The sequence below is a fragment of the Mercenaria mercenaria genome, chromosome 2 (genome assembly GCF_021730395.1).
Source record: "Mercenaria mercenaria strain notata chromosome 2, MADL_Memer_1, whole genome shotgun sequence".
NCBI classification, from domain to species: Eukaryota; Metazoa; Mollusca; class Bivalvia; order Venerida; family Veneridae; genus Mercenaria; species Mercenaria mercenaria.
In genome coordinates, this window is record NC_069362.1 from 45,668,213 (window position 1) to 45,693,213 (window position 25,001).

Sequence of the window (25,001 nt, forward strand, 5' to 3'; positions counted from 1 at the left end):
AACAGCCTTGTCAATTTAATGAATATGAAAGTCAAAAAGGGGCATATGTTTTTTAAAAATGCGACACAGGTTTATGGTACCTACGTCAGTGCGTATTAGCTCATGACAGTGGATAAGTGTGTGGAGTTTCAATTCATTCCCATAAGTGGGTACTAAGATATCATCTCACATACTTAAAAACTTAACCAAATCTGGACGCCTGTGCGTCGTGCACGCCAAGGCACGGTTGAGTGCAATAGCTGTACTATTCTTTGAAAAGTCTAGCTAAAAATCACCTCTTTTAAACTGTCAACATTTCTGCATACTTGAAGCCAGTGTTTTTCTGTGGTGATTCCAGGTGGTAACCATTGTTTGGTGTTCTTGTTAACAGCCTCAAGTATAAAATCTCCACCTTCACCTTTACAATCAATGCCACTAACCGAGTAACTTTCAATATTTTGTAGATACTTTTTTACCTCATCAGGTGCTATACTTCTAGTTTTTAAATCTTTAAATATTATTTCTTGATAATTTGTCATGTTTGTGACATAAAATAGTTTTTGAAACACTGATCTACCTGCCATAACAAAATCAGTATTGTTTTTCCTTATTCCAGCGCGATAAACAAAAAGAGATAGAACCACATTAAACAAAGAATCACATAAAAATCTAGTGTTTGTTGTAGATTTCGAAATGTATATATAAAAATCTTTTAAAGAAATTTCAATATTACTCTGGTGACAATTAACTAGATATTGTCTAATTATTTCATCCATTGTACCATTGAAGTAAATTTTATGTATGTACCATGCCTTATGGTGGTCAGTACATAATTTGCTACATAAAAGTGCCCTGGGTGTCCTGAAACCTAACATTTTTGAAAGTTCTTCAAGGCAGACATCCCAAAGAATTTTAAATACTGCTTTTGTCGCATTCATTTCAATATGCCCAGCTCCTGGTAACATCAAAATGTTTTGTAGATTTCTATCAGACTCGATGAGCCTAGACCCAATTGTGTATGGAAGACCATCACATCCGACAATCGTCCACTTTTTCTCGTCTCCTATTGTTTCTGTTTGTATGTGCTTCAATAATAACATAAGGTCGTTACTTCCTGGAGTATGGTTATGGTGGCATATTTCTACATACGATAATCATAAAAATTTCATGAAAATGTTATGAAATTTCGTTAAAAAGAAAATTTTCGCAAAAAATTTAACCGTGATTTTTTTAGATTAATTTTCACGTTAAGTGTAAAAATTATAGCGAAAACTATCTGCTTAAGTGAATGCAGAAATATGCCACCATATGTTGTGGCATATTTTTGTATACGATAACCAGATAAGTTTTGCGAACAAGTACCGAGATTTAAACAAAAGCATAAAATATTTTCGCGAATGTGTAACATATTTACTGGGAAAGAACTGAAAATATTAAGGGACAAAAAATTGCGTTAGTACCTACTTCTGCATAAGAAAACCATATAACTTTCGCGAAAATGGGCCAATCTTTCACGAAAAATATTAAAGTTTTCATGAAAAACTAATGTTTACACGAAACTGATATGTTTATCTTATTAAGGAATATGCTACCATACTGATATAAACTTAATAACTGTTTTAACAGAAGAGAACGTATTGAAGAGCATTATTGACATATGTATGTTATTTTTGTAATCGAAATTTCGTATTACTTAGTAAAATTTCGATTTACGTATGTCGAAATTTCGATATACTAAGTACAATATTTTTATACTATGGTGACATTCTTAAATTATTATATTACCTCTAGAACTTTTCTTACAGATTTGTAAGAACAAGGATTGCACATGGATGGCTCTCCAACAGCAATCTTGGGTGATTGTATGGGATGCTTACTTGGAGCCCAGTCATAAGTGTCAGCCGGATCTGCGTTATCATCTGTTACAATTCCGTCTTAAATGTTTTTACATAAACAAAGTTAACATAAATCTAAGTATTTTAATCTTTTTCATGTCAATGATACATTTAATGTATTTATGAAAAATTATGTAAGATCATATGAACCAAGCAAAATAATAATAGTCTTGGATTTACTTATTATAAGACTAATTATAATAGGCATTTACGTGTTACATTACTTTAAAACAATAACTTATTTCAATTGTCTATTTATATTGATGAAGATGTTGCCGCAGAAGATGATAATTAGGATGATTTTGGTGTAGATTATAGCTTATGATATATTTAACAAATAATCAAGGCCTTTGAGTGGTTTATCGTCTCTTTTACCACGGTTCAGAGTTAAGATGCGTAGGAATTGAACCACGAGGGCGTTAGCCCGAGTGGTTATATACTGAAGCATCTGAACGATGAACCGTGGTAAATTAGACGATAAATCTCAAGAAGGTCTTGATTGTTTTCATTCTGACATGGTCATTGATATATTTTAATAAATATTATGATGGGCTTCATTTACGCGAGGAGTAATGTATCGGTCGTCATGCGGCAATTTGACGTCATAATTGACGTCATAATGCTCTCGCGCGCCGACCCTTGTTTATCGCAGAATATACATAGCTGGGTTTTCTTCTTTGTTTAACTGAAAATCAAATCGAGCCATGTTAGAATATTTATTTACAGTCCAATGGAGTGTATTATTAATATCATTTATCAAAAAAGTAACTAAGTATTACCATTCATTTTGATGTCTACATCATCCACAAAATTTCCATTACAAATTTTCATATCTGCCTTGATTTTCATTATCCTTCCTTCTATTATTTGATCTCTGATATTTTGGAACATTTCGCCATTAAACTTCATTTCCTTTTTAATTTCTTCAATAATTGCTATAGGGTCTTGAGTATGATACAGCCATTTGTTTGGATTAAGGTTTTCTTTTTGCTGTAATTTGGAATCAATGGCTGGTGTAATGTGGATCAAATTTGTTATAACACTTGCCCTGCATTTATAGTCAAAGTTAACTCTCCAATTGCGGGCAACCACCTGATTGTTGTCAAAAAATGTTATTGTGTCATTACATTGTGGTGCTTTTTCATTCCGGTGGCATAAATTTTTAAGCCAATTTTTAATGCAAGTATAACTACCGCCAGGAGCATGCACAGAATTCATTCTTACAACATATTTACTTCCTGTTATGTAGTAAAATATCAATTTTTTGTAAAAATGGACCGGGGCAATTGTAGGTAAATATCTTGCTTTGTACAGGGAATCAATGGAGCCAGCAAGGCACAAATTTTTTCTAATGTTATTTTCAGGTGTTGCCATATTTGCTGCTGCCATAAGGAAGGAAGTCAACACTTTATTTCTATCGTTTATCCAATCATTGACCTTGAAAGCATCTTGAAAAGATGCTGTTTTATATAAGGCGGATATCCTTATTGCGTCATTATAAATGGAATCTGAAATTGTACTACCAATTGCTTTAGCAAAAGCAGCCAACATTTCTTCTGGTACTTTACCACTTTCAATATCTTGTATTAATCTGATGTGGTTTTCATTTACATGTAATCTAACCCTTTTAGCACTAGGTTCGATCATTAAATTTTCTTGCACATATTTTGCACAAACATCACATACAGCATTTGCTCTTTCAGGTATAATGACATTTGCTTTCATAAATTTTACCGTTTCACTTTTTATCTTTTTTGTACGAAAGTTTAAGAACTCTAAATGTTTTCCCTTCACTGTATTCACAGTGGTTTTTACAAGAACACTTCGACATAATTACCTGCAACATAACAGACAACATATAGGACCATGGGCAAGGACAATGTATAATGCAAGGATTATTTTTCTATGTGTGGTAAAATTAAGTAAAAATCATTTATTTACAAAATTACTATTTAAATATCTCTTGTTAAATAGTATCAAATGTACTCAAAATAAACATTAAAGATTGCATACAAGGTAACTATTACATCTCAGTACTAATTCTGTTTGCAGTCTTTGTCCAATACCAACTTAAATAATGCAGAAAATGCAGAAAATTGATTAAACTGTTACGTGGGAAACGGGAAACTTACTCTGTTAAAAACCTGGGGAAAAATCCTAATGTAAACTTAGAAACTGTATACATATATATACTGTATATATGAATATGCACATGTAACACTGTCGCTGTATTCCTGTCAGATGATACATATTAACGGTTATTAATAAGAAAAGAAACAAAGTCAAAATCACGTATTTCATGCTTTATTCATTTATTTCCAGTTCTATCAACACATATACCCCGTGAGGCGTCTGACATTATTGGAAAAAAGATAGATATTATGTACATGGCATAGATTATAAACCAGTTTATCATATATGCTATAGACCTCTATGTAGTATTTCAACTATGCAAGCGGGCCTGCAATAGTTATCAGCTACCTATTTTATAACTTTATTTATACAATGCTAATTTACTTAATTATATTAGCATTTAAAAAATAAGTTGTAAAAAGTGTATATGAACACCCTGTACGTTAATTATAAAACAATAGAATATTTGCTTTTGTGCATCACGGCTTGAGAACAACAACAACAACAATGGCTGCCTCAGTAACATTGACGTCTTCCTAGCTAACTTTTTTCATTGATTGTGACTTAAAAAGGTGATTTTGATACCATTTGCATGTCGATTCCCAAAATTTGAGTTTTTTTAACCCAAATTGCGCATTTAATACAGCATCCAAATTTATATTTTCTTGTTAATTTAGGAATGTTTTCCAATTTGACATATTGAGCAATAGGGGAGAAAACTCGCACTTTCACGGAAATGAGTGATCAGCAAGATATTTTACGGTTCTTTTGTTATCATTTTACCTCAATCGGGGTAAATTACCCCGATCAAGGTAATTTAACCCGATTGGGAGATGTGCCCAGCCTGTTAAATATAGATTTCTCAAATATACTCAAAATTGAGCTGCATGCTGAACAATTAGTTTTTGTGAGGAGTTTGCATGTTGGCGAAACACGATGACGGATATGTTGATTCAAGAAGATAGCCAGGTTCCGAAACTACAAAAAAGGCTGACAGCAAATCGGAGGTAAACATGTTGGATAAAAAGAAATATTGTTGTTTGAAGTAATCTGGTATTTTAAGTATGGACTAGTGCTTACTGGTAATATACATAATCATATACAAATTATCAGATTCTATTATAGTAAAGGCCTTTTATGAAAATAGAGGAAAAAACTCGCAAAGAATTGATTTTTGGTGTAAGCATTCTAAAAGACGTATGTAACAACATACTAAAAGTATAGAAAAGTATCATGGTGCAAAATGCATTTTTTTGGGGTAAAACGTTAAAAAATATAATTGAAACTATGAATTTCTGGAATCGACCCATAATAATTTCATTGTTTTTATTAAGAAAGCGAAATTTTGCATGTTAGTAGAGAATTATAACACAAAAAAATTAAGCTCAAGATTATTTAAAAAAAATCAAGATGGCCGCCAAAATCCAAGATGGCCGCCATTAAATTTTCAATATACGGGAAAACCGTTTTAAGTATTTCAAAAACTTCAAATAGTGTGAAAAATTACTAGCATCATAGAACATACATACATTTTATTTCAAAACGCACAAACTTCAGTCTTAAACAAATTCAAGATGGCTTCCCGATTCCAAAATGGCCTCCATAGATCATTTAGGAATACATACACTGAATAGGAAAATGGCTCTGAAATGGTTTGACTGAAAATATTTTTCTTGCATCAAACATGATCCCCGCTTTTCTTCCGATTTTTATTCAGGACTGAGGATATTCTTCAAGAAAATGTAAGTTACAGACACTTAAAGTAGGTCCAGATGTGTTCTGCGGCCATTGGAAATATGACAATTTTATCTAGAATAAAGAAGAACAGCAGCTATTTAGTGTGCTGTAACATACAAGGGCACAAAAATGAAATCTGGCCACATGGGAAAGGTTTTCTTTGACTAGAATTGATAGAAAATGACAGAATTATTGCAATTTTGCTTAAATATTGATACAACTCAAAAAATATCACATTTTTAATGTTTTAATTGTACAGTATTGTTTCTCAAAAACTGCACATTGGTATCCTAAATATTACTGATTTCTAGTAGTCAGAGGTAAAACCAACATATTTAACAGTTACTGCTTAAATGTGTAATTTGTATACAGATCCGAGTAGAAAATTACAAAACAGGGCAAAAGTAGGCTACAGTTATGATAACTGATTGAAAATTATGTTGTGACAGCTATTTTTGCCAAAATTTGACGAGTTGTCATACGTTACTGAAATTACCATAAAACCTTAGACCCTGTTGGTATCAGACTATAACCTTGTGTTTTTACATGCATCTGGGTTGTTTGTACATTTCAAATGAAACTTGCACAATGTTAGAGAAACAAGTTTATCTTATAGGCATAAAGACACTAAATAGGCAAATGGCGCGAAAAATGGTAGTCGCATAATGGCGGATTCATATAGTCCTCGATTTTATTTTTTGCTCTGTAGAACTATTTTCCTTATTTTCTTTTCAATTCTTGCTGAAATCACATGACAAATCTATACCTGACATGTTGGTAGCATTTTCATAATGAAATGATAACACTACAGTACTTGTCATGTATACTTAGACCATACACCACCCTCTACAATTTAAGGGTCTCATTCTTTAACTGATTTAAAAAATGTGTGTTTGACTGAAAATATTTTTTCAGCATCAAACATGACTCATGCTTTTTTCTTTTTCTTTATATTTAGTATTTGACAATATTCTGCAAAACAATGTGAGTTATAAAAATTTAAAATAGGTCCTGATGTGTGCTACAGTCATTGGAAATATATAAATTTTGTAAAGAATAAAGAAGATCGGCTATGAAGTGTGTTATAACCTTTACCAAGAACATAAATTGATAACATTTTACAAAAATATGCTTTGCAAAAGCAGAAGAACCTATATCATAACAACACTTCCACCTAGCATATATATATCAATATTATGTATGTCAAATGTGAGTTATATGACCCAGGAGAGTGCCTATGCCTTTAGTATCTTAAACATTGTAACAGACTTACTGAAAAACTATGTAGGATGTCCTTTGTTAAAACACGTAGAGCTAGTGAAACCATATACCTCATATATATTTTTTTTCTCTAACTATTTCGCCTAAATGATTTGTGTTCCAATATTTCATAAATAATTGCAGTTATCAGGGATACAAACTAGCTATTTTTATTTAGGGACCCAGACTGTCAAAAATAAATATTTAACATTAGGTATATAGGCATTTTCTCAAACAATTTAGGGGCCCAGCCCAATATCTATATAGCCATGGGCTACTGGGCCCCTGCTAATTTGTATCCCTGGTTATGAGCTAGATAATTTCAGGGATCAGGCAAAAATCACTCAATGTTTCAAACTAACAACCTTCAACTAATGATAGTCAGCTCAAACTTCTATAGGCTGTGGATGCTATATTTGACAGGTCTTTTTGTTGAAGTTCCCGTCAGACAATGTCTTTGAATGGACAACATACAAAAATAGAAAAAAAATGGAAACTCCACAGGTTGCTCAACACAACAAACACGAAAATGTTGCAGGCTCGGTTTGATTGAGCCTGTTCATGGACGGTAGTGAAAATGCATGCTACCGTCCACGCCCTCAGCCCCGGGTTGAGCAGAACTCAACATCTGCACATGCTAAAAGTACAAAAAAATAATTCAGAGACATCCACAGATGTGTTTTCACATAGATGTTCAGCCGATGTTCTCTTACTTGAAGTTGCAACTCGGTATGATTGCCCTGACTCTTGGATGCTCAGTGTTTATATGCTATAACATATAGCATTAACCACCATATTGGTATGAATGTTGAACCCCGTCTGTGAGCTGGAACTCTCTTACTGACTCAGAAGATTACCAAACCAAACGTCTCTGTCTCAACTTTCCAATGCTCAGCCTGTATTTGCTATCGTCTATCCCGTAAAGGTTTAATTTCTATGTGCTGGCCCTAAAGCTCGAAACCTAGTTACAATACTGCAACTCTTTTTTTAGTCTCAAATCTTCTTTTATGTAATTTATCTGCCATTTCACGTTAGCTGCAATTAATAGCTCATTTAAGGTACTTGAATAAATTATAAGTTGAATCCTCAATGTGTTTACATCAATCGCTGGATAGAAAATGATTTCATTGTAATCTGTCTTATTTACTTACCAAGCAGAGGTGTATTTCTAATAAATTGTTGGTTCCCTTTTACTATTGTATATAACATCATGTGTGATGATGAAATCAAGTTGTCACTGTAATTAACCACATACAACACACTAAATAGTTGTTTTTCTTTATTCTATATAAAATTCACGTATTTGCAATGGCCGCAGCACACACCAGGACCAATTTAAAATGTAAAATGTCTGCAACTTACATTTTCTTAAAGAATATTGTCAGTTCTGAATTAAGATATATAAAAAGTCGGGGTCATGTTTGATGCAGGAAAATATTTTCAGTCAAACACTCAAACTACAAAATTAGCTAACAATGATCGAGACTCCAGATTGTAGAGGTGGTGTATGATCTAAGTATACATGGCAAATTCTGTAATGTTATTATTTCATTATGAAAAGGCTACCTACAGATCAAGTATAGATCTGTCATGTGATTTCAGCAAGAATTGAAAAGAAAATAATGAAACAAAACCTGAGGACTATTTGAATCCGCCATTATGCAACTATCATCTATTTCGCGCTATTTTTCTATTTAGTGAAAACAGAACTGTAAACAATTTCAATGTAATTTTTCTCAAAAAGATGATTATCAGATAGGAAATGATCCTACTAAGAAAGATGGGAAATGATCCTACTAAGAAAACAAATAATTGTACTCATACATGTTTTGTTAATTAATAAGGAAGTTTTGTAACCGCTGCTTAACGACAATTTCTACTGCTGAATTACTCAAAAAGTTTGTCTGTATACTTCACTATTGCCCCGTATTGAATCTTCTGGCAGTATGTTATCCATCTTAAGCTGCATATAACAATAATCAATTTATTGTATGTAAAAGCAATGATATGAGACAATTTGACATAAAATCAATGATAATTCTGGTTTAAATGTCGATTTTTATGGCGGCCATATTGGATTTAGGACGCCATCTTGCTTTTTACAAAATTTCTAATTAATTTATATTTTGTACAATATAGTAACCTAATGTTGTGCCAAATTTGGATCTCTTAAGATGCATAATTCTGGTGCTATGGGTCGATTCCAGAAATCCACAGTTTCATTTATTTTTTTAACATTTTTACCCCAAAATAGACATTTTGCATCATGATACTTTCCGATACTTTTAATATGTTGTTACATACATCCTGTAAACTATTTACACAAAAAATCAATTCTTTGCGAGTTTTTTCTTTTATTTGGCATTTCAGCCATAAAATTATGGCCTTTACTATTAGAAGTCACTTTTCAACAATCGGTGAAAGTGACAAAATAATTATGGTTATATTCATTTTTTTTGTTCTTATTTAAACAGGAACCAGTGACGGTGTTTATTTATTTATTTAGTTAGTTAGTTAGATAGATAGATAGTTATTTAGTTATTTTTTTATTCATTTATTTTGTTTATCAGGATATAGTTAGTGCGTAGATGCTCGTAGGACTACGAACACCTTTTACTATATCGTGCCCTTCTTGTAAGAATGATGTAGTTGTTCTACTTTCTAACTGGGCCAAGTTGTTAGAAACTTTAACGGGCTGTAATTTAATTTAGTTTAGTTTATACTAATTTGTTTTAGCTTGATTGTGATGAAAGCTTTAAGCTTATTGTAACCACTCTCGAGTCCGTTTCCTATGAAAACCAGTACTGAGGTCATATGAGAAGTCATGGTCGTGACCCCACTGATGCTCGAACCCACGACGACTGCATTAAGCTATTAAACTAACCGCCTCTTAAATTTCTATTCAAGATACTAGTCTTGGTTGGTGGGAAACACTAGTATGATATTTTAATTTTACTGTAAAGATGATTTAGTGTTTATAATCCTTAACAAGTACATTTGATTTTTTTTTAAAAATTTCTAAACTGTCGAAATCTACTGATAAAGTTAATCGACCGTTAACTCAATCGCCTGTTAAAGTTTCGAACAACTGCATCCAGTTGTTTGCAAATGTAAGGATCGTGCTGACATGTCTATTTTGTAACAAGTGAACATAAAAAGTTACAACTGTTGGAAACGTTTCGGTGAATGTGTAAATTACGTTTCTACCCAGTTGGTTCTACACTACAATATGTAGTTTATTGTTATTCAATTTTAGTGATATCCAGTAACATGGGGTCACTTTTACGATATTAATATTTAGACGTTGTCAACTGAATTTACCTTCAAGTCAGTCATATTCTTTTATCCCATTGATAACTGGTGAGAATATTGCAAGGTCATTTAACTCCGGCGTTAGCCTGTATTGTTAGATGGTAAATTTACACGAAATTCACGCTTTTTTGCCCAAGTTTCCCCAGATATATATACAACGCTACTGTTGTATATGAAATATAGACGGGTACCTGTCTGCTCTGCGATTGGCTATTTACGGACTATCCTGGTCTAATGAATAATTAGTAAATGAAAAGAGGTATGCGTCAATACTTTATGAAACGATCATAAAGGGAATTCGGGTGTCACTTACCTTCAAATGACATTTTATCAGTATCAATATCTCATCGCTTTAAATCTAAGTTCAGATCTTCAAAAATGATAAAATGATAAAGAATGGGCATTTTTTTCTACCATGCTACAGCTCATATAAAATAAAATGTGTATATAACTCGTGCATTCTGAATCCATTTGTACATATTGAGTGAACTCGTTTTTACAATCATATCTCTGCTGTTATCAGTTTGTTTATTGATTGTGTAAATCAAGTATAATATCTAAGGTATGAACATTCGGTAATTTGAAAAAAAAGAACAACAAACACACATTAAAATCAACCGTTTGTTTTGTACTACATTGTATAAGGGATAATGCATGTTCTCTTTGCAGTTGATGGGATTAAACAAATTTGAAAATGTCTGCAAAATATAAAACAGGTAAGTTGTTATTTGAGACTTGTACTTAGATAAGTTATATATGCATTACCTTTTATAGGACACTAAACATTTCTATCTAGTAACATAGACTTTATTGTATTATGTAGAATCGATTGAAATTCGACATGTGATCGACGGAGATAAGAAAACGTGTCCAGATAAAGAGAATAGCGGTATACAAGGTATGATGATAATTTACATGACTCCTTTTATAAATCGCAGGTCTTCAGTTAGTGTTGTAAGACAAATTCATATTCAAAACATGTTTACTGGACTTCAAGTCAAAAATCTAGATATAAAACTGCGAAAACATATTTCTGACCTAATGTAATAAAATACCTATTGAATGGCTAGCCAGTCAATAGTCAACACCATTGACCGATGGACCAGGGCCAATACTATACCTATTTCAAGATCGGCAAGTCACTCAGTAAGTGTATACTAGATTACTGTTGTCTATATTTCTATGGAGAGGGTTAACGTAGAAGGAAGCTGATTTTTTAAATACATGGTTTACTAGTGTTTCTTAGGAGTGTAAGTTATTATGCGACGTGCATATTTGTTTGTTATTCATGTTAAATTTTCATATCAAATTATTTAAAACCTGTTATGGATATGTAATGGCTTCGTTATTATATCTAGCTGTACATACAGCTCAGTATATGTTTCGACAATATAAACATTTTTGTACTGTAGATTTCTAATCTTTTTAACCCTGTGTCATTTGCCATTGAGTACTCTAGGTAATAATAAAGAAAAATCTTCAGGTAGCATGTGTTTTAATCTGACAACAAATTCAATTATTTCATTAACAACGAACGCGTACACACTGCAAGTATTCCCTCACACGAAGAACAGAAACAGGAGGCCGACGAGAGTTACATAAATGAGGCAACACACCTTCGAAAGTTGTTGAAACTGTACTTCTACGCAGCATTCAAATGGAAGAACAATACATGTTCGTTTCATCTCATCTACTGTTTTGTCTTTTTGATACAAGTCATCAAAGTTTCACTCATAACTGATCAGGTAGGTTCCTTTGATTTTCCTATGAAGAGAGCATTTATCTTCAGATGTCGTTACTGAACGGTTTCTTCGAAGGTGATTAATCCGACATTTATATTATAGGTAAAATTGTGTACTATTTTAGATGTTTAGGGAATCGCAAAATGCCACATTAAGGTTAAGAATGCGCTTTGTGGGAAGGGTAAGGTTTTAATGATTACCATCCTGGTGACTTACACTGGCTACGTAGAATCATGTTCTTTTAATCATCGTTAGGAAAAATAACTAGAAGATAGATCGAGTGGATTTGTGTATCAGTAATTTGTTGAATGTAACTACCCGTCTACTGAGCCAGACGTTTGCGTTCTGAAATATTAAGTGAAACGGCATCAAAATTGAAATTATGCCTTATATAACGTAGTTAGAAATTCTCATGTTCTGTTTTAGATTTTTAAGTTCAGCTATGATCGCGGTAACTTCAGCTCGGTTGTGAACAGAGGTCATCTGACATTAAGACATCTCTTACTGCAAGGATGGACTGCTAGTGCGTAGTTTCATTACTGCTTATTGAATAATTAAATTGTCCAGCAGTTACTGTTGATTTGTGTTTTTATTAAACATTATAATTGAGAAATTAATGCTCGGTAAAGTATCCAGAAAAATGGATAGAATTTATAATTTGTTTTCTCTTATATCACAAAATTAAACAGAAGTGAAATTCTATTAAGAACATGAACTCTCCTGAAATCTCGTGACAACAAATTGAGATCTCTTCATTATTTCTTTGGTAAGTCATTGCTCCTGCTTTTTTACCTTGTCGTAAGTGGTTGGCTGCAATCTTACTCCAAATCCAATGAATCAGCTATGTTATCAGTAAATGTTTACCCTGGTTGTCTTCATCAAATAGAGTACTAATGTAATTTTTGTTACAAGATAATATGCGGAGCCCATAACAATATTTTTGATCCCTGCCCTGTATTCTTCGCGCTTTAAAACATTTATTTATATTAGGTTGGGAAACATTGCCGTATCCACCAGCGCACGGAGATTTCGCTGTGTATACAATAGACGACCTAGAAAGTGGGATAAACTTTGCAGTCAGCCGGGTACATGCATACAGCTTTATTTATACTATTTAACATTAAATAGATTTGTAGGGACACCGATACATTATCTATCAGTTCACATTGCGCGAATATTTGATAAAATATTTCATGCTCTTAGGTTAAGATTTATTCCCGTTATCTTAAATCCTTGACATATTTACTACTTAGCTGAAAAACCAAAACGACGAATAAGAATACATGTACGTAATAATCATCTGTATAGATTATATGAATCAAACTCAAAATTAATTAATTTCAAGAAAAATGTCATTCAAGTACCAAATACGTACCAAAATTATAATAATAGCAAATACATGGTACAATTTATTTATAGGCGGATGTTAAAATAATAACATTAATTATGAATAGTCAATGACCGACTTAGATCATTGAATATTACATTACAACCCTTTGTATAAAACAAGCTGTCAATAAGTAATTTGCATCAGCTTCAGATACTATTGTGCAATGTGTAATGACATGCAATACGACAAGAAATGTTATGCATTATGTTACAAATAGTTTTATATAGTTAACAAAGTAATTTTACAAATATATGGAACGCAAAATACGACTTTGCTGGTTTAGTGTCACTTGTCATTCGGCAGTAGTTACTAGTCATTCGGCACTGCGAATTTATCCTTCGTTAGTGGTAACTTTTCATTCTGGCGTTGTCCCTTTGCATTATCATGTGGTACAATTTCATTCTGATGTGTGCATGATGTTTCATAGCTTTGGTCTAAACGGCTTTTTCATGGGGATATGAAATTTGTATCATTAAATGAGATTACTTGTTCTTACATTTTCTTATGACTGAACCAAGAAATCCACGAAAATAACCCCCATGCATATTATAATTTCGCAGTAATCTGCCATTCGGCAATGTTTTTTTTTTTTTTTTTTTTGTTATTCAGCAGTGATAACTTGTCAATCAGCACAGCTAAATTGTCATTCGACAGTTGTTACTTGACATTTATCAGTGGTAACTTTTCATTCTGATGTTGTCACTGCTCATTATGGTGTTGTGCATTTTCATTCTTTTGCGGATCAATGTCATTCTGCAGTGCTAACTTGTTGTTATAATTATCTAAACAAGAACAAATAAAGAAAGTCTACGTAAAACTATGTCCCCGTGATGACGAATCGGCTTCCAAACTACCATGCAATGCTTCATGCACAATTTTTATTTAAGACACACGCCATTAACTTCCAGAGAAAATGTTGTGTTTTTGCTTAAATAGGCATTTGTTGTCCTATCTGAGATAGAGTGGTTATAAAGCCGACTGGTTAATATTAAGTGAAAAATATAAATGATGAGTAGGGAGGGTACACTTTACATGGTGGACAGAGAACATGTTTACGCATAAAGGTACAAGAATGTACATGGTGAATAAGGTACGCATATATATACATGCACCTTACAACATATATATGTGTGTGACCTATTTGCCATGCATATATGTGAAACCTGTTCATCATGTATATATATATATATATATATATATATATATATATATATGAACATCTGTACATGAGCAGTAGGGTATACATGTACAGATGTTCATCATACTTTTCATGTATATTATGTTTGCTCTATTCACCACGTACGCATATGCACCCTACTCCTTAGATACACATGTGCACGTAAAGTGTACTGTTCTCACGGTGTACCATAATCGGCAGTAATACACGGATGTATCTACTCACCAAACATGTATACTTTACGCACCATATAGTCAACTCTTCATGTACACATGTGTATCATGGTAACCGTGTATATATATACATACCCTGCTCACTATCGAATGACAAGTTACCTTTGCCGTATGGCATGTAACAACTGCCGATTGACATCGAAGCTCAGAATAAAAATAAAATACCACATACTGGTGTAATGTGACAACAGAATGAAAGGTTACCCCTGACGAAATGTCAAGTATTATCTTTCGAATGACCAAAGAGCACTGCCGAATCAAAATTAACTTCTGTAGAATGAAATTTAATCACTGCCGAATCTGCCGAATGACAAGTAACCACAGCCGAGAGACATGTTACCACTGCCGAATGATAATAAACCATCAAGGTCGGGTTTGGCATTCCATGCGACGTATAAAATGCACTGCACAATCATGGAGAGATAACATACAATTACTCAATATATTATTTACATTTTGCACTTCACTATGTCTGACTGGAGGGATTTCTAGTCACTTTAGACTTGGCTTGATTTGTAGAGAAATGTAGAACAGTACAGAGACTCCTTATATTCTTAATATATCTTCATTTGAGATATGGGGCGACTAACTCTTGTATTTTCAAGAACAGATACCGAACGAAAAATGCAGACGGATAATGTACAATGTAAAGTTTACTTTTCTCGGTAAAAATGTACATGTATTAATTTCTTAAAAAAAAACGCAATACTGAAGTTATCTGTCATATAGAGTCGTACGTTTATTACTAAATTTCATTTTTTTTTACAGTATTACAATGCGGAAGAGGAAGCTATAGGATATTATGTTAGAATGAAAGAGGACGAAATGACTGCAACAATAAAATATTTCACATTTCCGGGCTTTGGTGACACACAAGATGAAGGAATAAATACTTTTGGTATTTAGTGTTACATTTTTAGAAAAGAAAGTCTTTAATCATTACAAATATGATTATTCACGTAATGTATTATCAATGTTTAGTTTGTGTTACAGAAGAATCACACTACTTATAAAGTGAGCAGAATAAAGTGTTACAGGTCTTAAATGATAGTAACTATTGTCTTAAATGATAGTAACAACTAGCACAACTGTTTAATGCAACCTTTGATTTTGCCAAACTACCTGATTGTAGTTCAAACCTGTGGCTTTGCCCATTCTGATAGGTACAGCTGCCTGACTGTCGTTCCAATCTTTGGCTTTGCCAATTCTGATAGGTACAGCTAATTGAATGTAGTTCCGATCTGTGACTTTGCCCATTCTAATAGGTAAAACTACCTGATTGTAGTTCAGATCTGTGACTTTGCCCATTCTGATAGAAAAGCTGCCTGACTATTGTAATCAACAGTATGTTTTTCAGACATTACATTCCCGACTGATGCAGGTTTGACATCAACTAATGTTGGCAACAAAACTGTATACAGTTACAATGTAACAAAAGAATTTGCACATCTAAACCTGTCGCAGCCTATGAAAAGGTAAATCTGACTTTCTTTACATCATACTATTTGGATAAAAATTCCTTTGCAAAGGAAGAAAAAATACGTCTTAACAAAAACGAAGATCAAGATCCAAAAGTCCCAGAACATATCCCGTTAAAGCAAGACATTGCATACTAAAAGACAATGAGGGCAATGCAGATAAATAAAGAGACCGCCTCGGAACCCGATTAAATGTACTAAAAATATCACTCTTAATCCCCGCCATGTTCCAAACTTACAGGAGAGTGTAGATTTCCCCGTGTGGCAAATCATTTGCACACGTAACGGTAACATAAGCGTGAGTATTGACAGAAATGCCAAGAGCGGCAACACTTAATACGACTTAGTGAAACATTACAGAAGACTAATATCTTTGCTCAGTTCCTTAACACCATTAACAGCTGTTAGTATGGTTTATTTCAGAATTATTCATACGTTACACTCTGTGCAATCCCTGATCATCATTAACAGCTGTTAGTTTATGGTTTTTTTTTTTCAGAATTGTTCGTACGTTACTCTGTGTAAGTCCCTGAACATCATTAATAGCTGTTTGAATATGTTTTATTTCAGAATTGTTTATACGCTACACTCTGTACATTTAATTAACATTATAAATAGCTATTATTTATGGTCAGTTTCAGAATGTGTACAATTCTTCAGTTCTAATTACTCTTCACGACTCTTCTGTTTACGTTACACAACCGTACAGTCCTTGAGCATAAGTGTTTGCTGTTTGTGTACAGTTTATTTCAGAATTGTTCATGCGTTACACTCTGTACAATCCATGAACATCATTAATAGCTTAAAGTATATGGTTCATTTCAGAATTGTTAGAACGTTACATTCTGTACAGTTCCAGAACATCAAAAAAATCTGTTAGTATATGGTTTATTTCAGAATTGTTCATACATTACACTATTTTACAGTCCCAGAACACCATTAATAGCTGTTAGTATATGGTTTATTTCAGAATTATTCATACGTTTCACTCTGTACAGTCTATGAACATTATTAAAATTTGTTTTTGATGGTTAATTTCAGGATGTTGTCTACGACTCTTCAGTTCTCGTTACACTCTGTACGTTTACACAGGGATAGCAAACTTGCAACATGTTTACAAGTTAAGGGAGAGGTAACATATTTATCAGATTAGCTTTAGTAAATATATGTAAATAACGGTCCTTGATACTTTTAAAGGACAGACAATATCGAAGTCCATCGTTTTTTTTTCTGGTATACTCTGTTGTCTGTTTTTAAAAGAAGAGTATCTACACAAAATTGAATGTAAAGCATATAAATTTTGTATTTCCATTACTTGTTTTTTTTTAATTTTTAGATATTTCTAAATGTGTAGAGAATAGAAACATTTGAGTTTGATTCTTTGCTACGTATAATAATTATGCAATGCACAAATACCTAATGTATGTTATAAGTTATAATTATGCTGTAATTGTATGAACATGTATAATAATCATACTCATATACAATGAACTAGAAAAAATGATGACATATGTCATGCTATAACTGATAGGTGATATACACGGACCTGGACAATAACGGTCAGGTAAATGTAGACCTAGAGACTCATACCACAAGAATTGAATGTAAAACCATGAACCTGACTTTAGAAGGTGAGCTTCTTTAATAGTATTACTGTTACTATTGCTATTTTTGCAGTTCCTTCTTTGAAACATTCGTCAGGCTTCAGACTTTAGACTTCTGTCTTTTGTATCAGATACTAGGTAACATGAAATGCCTTCTCTTAAACTAAAACCTTGCTAGCATGTGAATGTTTTCAGCACAGTCTTTTATATTTAAGATTGGGAGCTGAAAAGCACGTTAAAGGAGGTCGGCGGTGCAGTGATGGCATTCTGTGTCATATCTCTAGTGATAACTCTTCTTGCAATTTCTTTTGGACTGTATGTGTATTGGGTAATATATTATTTTGTCTTGTTTTGAAAGTTTTTGTAAGTGTATCCGCTACCTTAAGTTCTTAATGATTACATTAACAGTAGTTGTCACGGAAACGCTCATAATGATTCAATTCTGTATTAAAATACACATTTTTTTCAGGCACCATGTATTGTTTAAAAATGATGCATATGTAAACATTAGACGGAAATTGTATTTCATAAAAATATGATAGTCTATGTGAGTCAACAATATTGGTTCGATGTTTACAGAAAACAAAAATGTTCATGAAGGAGCATATCAAGGACTTCTACGGGCACCGGGATGAAGAAAAGGAAGACTTACCTCCGTCGGAATATTTTCGATTCTTGAAGTTCTGGGATATCACAGTGATTGTTTCAGACATTCTCACACTTGTTGCTACAGATTTTATTACGTATAAAACAGAGGTAAATCGAATTCAAAAATGAATTGCTTACAGGAAGAGGAAGTAAAATGCTCAACACTCCTCAAACCCGCAAGCAAAGGCTCAACAAGAAAATACATTATAAGAATCCGTGACCAGGTAAAATCAGAAATAATGACAACATCAAGCCCAAGAAAACATCGTGTTTATTTTACCATTTACAATACTGATACATTCTGACAGAAATTGCAGATAAACGAAATTTTGTGATACATTTAACATACCTGTTTATATTTCAGGACCGAGAGTTGATGATAGAAACGCTCGATTCCCAAACAGTCTGGCTTGGTATAGGTTGTGTCTTCGCTTGGACAAGCATACTCAGATTCTTCAAGTTTAACATTAAATTTCATGTAAGCTTTTTACCTTATTTTATAATTATGTAATTCAAAGCTACTTAAACGCATATGGAAGTCAATGCACTGAAAACTTAAACACACACTAAATATGATTTTGTTTTCGGTGCTAGTACCTGTCTATATATTGTCCATCAGTTCAATAAAAATGTGAAATTTCAGACAAACTTTTGTAAGGAATGTCAATTGTCCTAAAATAATTAGAGATATATGGCGTATATGCAGATGAAACATATTTTACTCCTAATATCAAATCCTTTGTATATCACCTATAAATGTTTTATTCAGCTGTTATTCAGTACCTTATACCGTGCATTCTGGGATGTTATGGCATATCTCATCTGCGTGACAGTTCTGTTTGTTGGATTCTGGGTATGTGGATATGTCGTCATGGGACCCTACCATGTCAAGGTTGGTTATACTTTGTCGACATTGAACATTGTCTCCTAAGTTACGCATTTCAAGGGTTGAACGTAAAACTTTTTTTAACTTCTTTCTTATTTCAGTGAGTTACGACAGTTTTCTTAGACTTGTGAAAGTTAAAAAAAAAGGTTTTTGGAAAAGAAAACATATATTTGGAATGAAATAAAGTTGCAAAAGACAGCAATGATAGAACCGAAACGGAATCATATTTGTGTGATTTTTTTAAAAATAAAGTTCGTTAAAATCTGAAATAAATAATGTGTCTGAATGAACTCACTTCCTTACGATAACTATATCCCTGCTTCAGGAAAATTTCACGATCCAGCACAAACTTATCATTTCTTAATTAGATGATAAAAATCTTTCTTATAACTGCTCATACAGTTGATATTCTTTACCTGAAATGTTAAAAACAATTTATGTGTTGCTATAACAATGGGTAACATATTTTTACAATTTACAATTAAAACAAGAATTAACTCGATTATCGTTTTTTTTCAGTTTCGTACACCTGAGGCAGCTGCAGAAACATTATTTGCTACTGTGAATGGAGATGAAATTTATGCAACGCTTGCGATACTTGAAAGCAAGAAGAGTGGAGGCAGATGGATATTCTGGTTCTCACGGTTCTATATCGGATTATATGTGGCGATCTTCTCGATCGTTGTTATAAATTTACTTATAGCGCTGTTCATGAATGCCTACGACGCTATTAAGGTATACATTATGTGTAGGTCTCAAAGAAATACATACATTCGACATTGTGTTAACAGACCACCCAAGGTGCTGTTAGAAGTGGTCTCTCAATGGAATGGCCTCTTAATGAATTTCAGTCAGATGAAAAGAAAAGTTATTTTTAACTGTTAATGTAACTGTATTTATTATGAACATACATGCATGGTTTAAATGTCTGTTTTAACATCGTGAACACTTTACCAAGTCCACAAACTGTGAAAATTATGGCTAGATTGTTTGTCAGTTCGACTGATACAAAGGTTAATTGCATTCAGTCACGTGCAAAACGTACTCGCTAATTACACAGATGAAGAAATGTCCGGTAGAATTTTGGTACCCGGTCGCTTAATAGATACTTCTGTCGAATATTTTATCTGTCGGAACTACATTAATGTGGCCGCTAGTCGTTTAATAAAACATCGTTTAATGGAATTAATTTATGTACTGAAAACGTTCGGGAGGGATTTTGACCCAATCTGACTAAAGTACTTGATCTTCTAAACGAAGATCTGAAAACGACCCATTCACATTCGTCTTCTACTTATTTTGGATTTCCAATATTGCTATTTTTATTTTCGCAAATCTATTTTGTTTGAACCAATCAGACAACTTGTTCGAATGTCAAAGAGAAAGAAAAATTTGTAGTTAATCCAGGGCTCGAACCTGGGACCTCTCGTTTACAGAGCAAGTGCCCTACCGACTGAGCTAACCGGCTATCTGAAATCTTTCGACTTAAAAATTGTTGATATCAAAACCCAAGACTTTATAAAGCTTACAGAATGCTGTAAGGTAGCTTTTGATTGGCTAGCGGAAGGGTTGTCAGAACGAGGCCATCAATAGCTCGTTGTCAGATCCTATGCGTAGCGTAATAGGAGATGTACTTTAGTCAGATTGGATTTTGACCGGTCGTTAAATACAAAAATCGCTAAATAGAGGTGGTCGCAAGTACGATGTCGACTGTAAGTTAAAACTGATAGACATTACGCTGTTTAAATAGCTCACAATAACAGTCTGATTCAGGTCCTGAATCCAAGCCATGATCGCATACAAAATATCCTTTTATATGACTATTTTTGGATCTCTGATGGTTGAGAATTGGCTTACGTTACGTTAGATGTTGATCATTGTTTAATTATGGTTATTTAATCCATTTTACATCCCGAGGAATATATGTAGTTTCGTATTTTCTTTTCAAGTGAATAGATATGATGCAAAACTTTTACACTTTTACATATATTTTTGTGTGTTTATAGGAATTGTATGCAAATAGGCAAGAAGAGAAAGATGTGCGACCAGTGGAAAAAGCTGTGCGTCGTTATCTTACAAAATATGATTCTTCGAGCAATAACTTACTCGTTTCTATCAAGGGTCTTTTGACTCAACGTGGGTCAGGTTCGGCTGAGGAAACAGAATTAAAATATGAATTGTTAAAGATTGTGAGTGTAGATAAACAGGAAAACGATGGGAAGTTGTTAAAACCATTAACATTGAAGTCATTTATAGAGTACAAAGATGCGCCAAAAGAATGCTGTTGCTTCCAATGTTCTTTCATTTTTAAGTATTTTATCTTTGTATTATAAAACGAAGTGAGTAGAGAATTATTTAATTATGACTTTACCATTTTACAAATCGCTTGAAAATCACTGTGAATTATTGAACAAATTATGACATCATTCTAGTCGTTTTTAATTACAATGTGTATATAGGCTTCTTTTCTTTCGCCATGTTTAACATTTTGGTATAAATGTCTTACCTACAGAAGTGTAACTTATTGTTGTTCATGTTTCATTTATGTCTTTGCTATATTATATATACAAACGCAAGGTTTTTCAATAGAGTTGTTAAAAACTATCAATAAATGTTCCTTGCTAGTCAACTCGAACGAATATCTTGTTCAAATTACTAAACTATCGATTAAGGCATCGCTACAGTGGCGGCCATTTCACTCAAAATTTTACATGCAAATTTTCATTAAAATAAAAGATAACTTAGTGGTAACAATAAAGTCAATAATTTTGTCATAATATGTTCTAAATATCAATTTGAACATATGCACATAAAAGGATTTGCATTTCACTACTTGTATTATGCCTTTATTCGATATTTTTTTTTTCTATGGCCAAAATGACAAACTTTTACATGTAGTCAAACTCAATATATATATTCAATCATGTAAAAAAAAACATTTGCAGCCAATTGTACAGCAGACCGTGAAGAACACAGTCTTAGGGAATTTATTTTGAAAGTTTACCTGGTTACTGAATTATACACAAAAATCCAAGCACCATCAATTTATCCAATTTGTTTTTATCTGTTCACCCATAATTTACAGTTATATTAACAGGTGATATTATAGGTTGACTGTACAATGAAAAGCTATCTTATCACCCAATATTAATCAACAGAGTTAGTGTAGTGGTGTTGCATTGAACAATCGATGTGTACTGGTTTACCTAGCTAGCTGTGGTCAGTAACTTATGTACAAACAACATTTTAAATTAAATTTACATGGGGTTGTCTTTTAGTGTCAAATGCAACAACCAGGAACAATTTCGACAAAAATTCCATAGGATGTTGCAGTATACGTATTGTACTTCAAAAAGAACTAGATTTTGTCTTTGTAAATATGTGTTTTAATGGAGTTTGACTGCCTATAAAATTTCAATATTTTGGGGTAAGCTTTCAGTCTAAACGAGACTCAAACATTTTACAAGCGGCGTATGTACTTTAAATCATCATGTGCTTCTATGTTGATGATAATTTGACCAACTGTTAAGGTTTTAGTGCAATTTTCAAGAGAAAAATTCTCGGCCTGAACTGCTATTGAATTGTGACTGTGGCAGGCGGCACCTTAATAAGCGACGTCGTAAATATCTTTTTCTACGGCGGCTTTTGTTTATTAATAAACTAGTATTTTTAAAATTTAGATCTGGTGAAAATTACTGGTACTGGCTTATGAAAAAATAGTATTAAAATTATTCTATCTCTGTTTTCCCTATGTACACGAAAAAACAAAGACAAATATCAAACAGGGAATGCCACGTACCAAAATCGCAGCCTCCCCAAAACGAAACCTACAGCACGCAGACGTGCACACCACAAACACACACACACAAATATACATACACGTGCACACACACAAAGCCAACACACGAGGACAAAACGAACAAACAAAGGAACACACACACATACACGCGCACACACACAAATCCTACACAAGAGGACAAAACGAACAAACAAAGGAACACAGCAGGGCACCGCCTTGGAACGGTCAGTGGCAAAAACACCACTGGGGAGCTTAAACCGGTTTATGGTGCGCACCCAACCTCACTCTTACCCCCACCATGTTCCAAAGACACGGGACAGTGTAAATAAAAGTAATCCCCTCCAGGTGAATCTCTAACACACGTAATGGAAACAAAAAGGCATGGCATATGTAAAACACAAAAATGCTCGTGTATAAAAATATAAAAAGCAAACCTTTAGAACCAAAAGCGTATGTACTCAATGCCTTTTCAGAAGACAGAGCAACAAGAGAAACACCCTTAAGGGCACGACGAAACAGGCCAGAAGACAGATATCAAAACAGTTTAGTCCTGGTAGGATTTAAAAACTGCTTATCATAGAGTCCTCCCCCTCTTCCGTCAGACACAATCAAAGAGGAAAGCGTAGTGTCCAACTGTAAACGGGTTGAACACTAAACATGCGGTATGTCTCAAAACAGTTGGGTCGTAGTCATTCTTCAAGTTTTCTGACGACTCTAGGAACTATATGATATATTGAGCAGCAGCATGTATTGCAGGCTCGAAGTATATAAGCAATCGCTATGATTCCTTATACACAACAACAGGGACCAAGTTGGGATTTGTCAGTAAACTTTTGCGTAATTTAATACTATTGCAATTTTGACATGTTAATATTGATTATAAATGCCCATTTAATTGAAGAAATGTACTTTCATTCATTTTAGAACTATTTGCAAAATACCAAAAGGTGGGTTAGCTCTTTGGTTCAGTATACGTAACGGATCCTTACGTCCTCTGCCAGCTAAAAATTAAAAGAAAATCACCGAAATCAAGGACGAGAACAGTACGCAATTTTGTAAAATTTTCTCAACAAATATTACCTGAAGAGATGTTATAATGTATCCCCGTACTTGGATTGAATGTTGTTATATTTTCTGTCCTTTGGGATCATGGGGTACATTCAACATATGTGTAATAGAGTTCCGCTTAAGCCGGTGCTAGGGGCATGAGAGGAGTTTCAAATTCCATAACCTCTCATGAACAGACTCAAACAAACCGAGTCTGCTATTATTCTTCTTGGTTGCATTATTTGCTTCCAAATGATCTTTTTACAGATTTAATTATCATTAACAAATTGAAAAATAAACAGTTTTAAAAAGGAGATGTTTAAAGAAAAAAAAATACAACATACAAGTTTCAAAATTGTGAACTCTATTACCGTTTAAAAGAGTGTGTCCTACATATTAAAAAAAGATATTACGAGTAACGAAGTAAAAGAAGAATAAAATCATCTTGCGTTAAACATTCAGACATAGATATTCTTCTTCAGCTTAAGGTCGCTGATTTCAAATCACCTCGAAACCTAGCTTGGGATGTATAATGTGCCATACAGTACATGTATACAGATCAGCTCACGCGGAAAACCCACATTCCGTTTTTCTTCGAAGGAAAAATTTGCGAGCGAGGAATTCCTCCGACTACTGCCTAAGTCTGACTCGGAGTACCGACTGTTATAAGTTTATTACTTT

At 33.3% G+C, this 25,001-nt stretch overlaps 1 protein-coding gene across 2 annotated transcripts; it reads left to right on the forward strand.

Moving 5' to 3' along the window:
* Positions 1-10,852: 10,852 nt before the first annotated feature.
* LOC123562165 (mucolipin-3-like) lies at positions 10,853-22,303 on the forward strand. Of its 2 annotated transcripts, none has more exons than XM_053536496.1 (15): positions 10,853-11,032; positions 11,140-11,213; positions 11,849-12,061; positions 12,485-12,581; positions 13,049-13,143; positions 15,627-15,756; positions 16,216-16,333; positions 17,378-17,468; positions 17,868-17,967; positions 18,156-18,268; positions 18,520-18,696; positions 18,953-19,066; positions 19,358-19,480; positions 19,994-20,109; positions 21,481-21,753. In XM_053536496.1, the coding sequence occupies exons 1-15, from the start codon at positions 11,011-11,013 to the stop codon at positions 21,602-21,604; spliced, it is 1,707 nt and encodes a 568-aa protein (XP_053392471.1). In that variant the 5' UTR covers positions 10,853-11,010; the 3' UTR covers positions 21,605-21,753. The 2 variants fall into 2 exon arrangements, with proteins under 2 accessions (XP_053392471.1, XP_053392470.1); XM_053536495.1 differs by having other exon boundaries at positions 10,854-11,032; positions 19,994-20,209; positions 21,481-22,303.
* Positions 22,304-25,001: the final 2,698 nt, after the last annotated feature.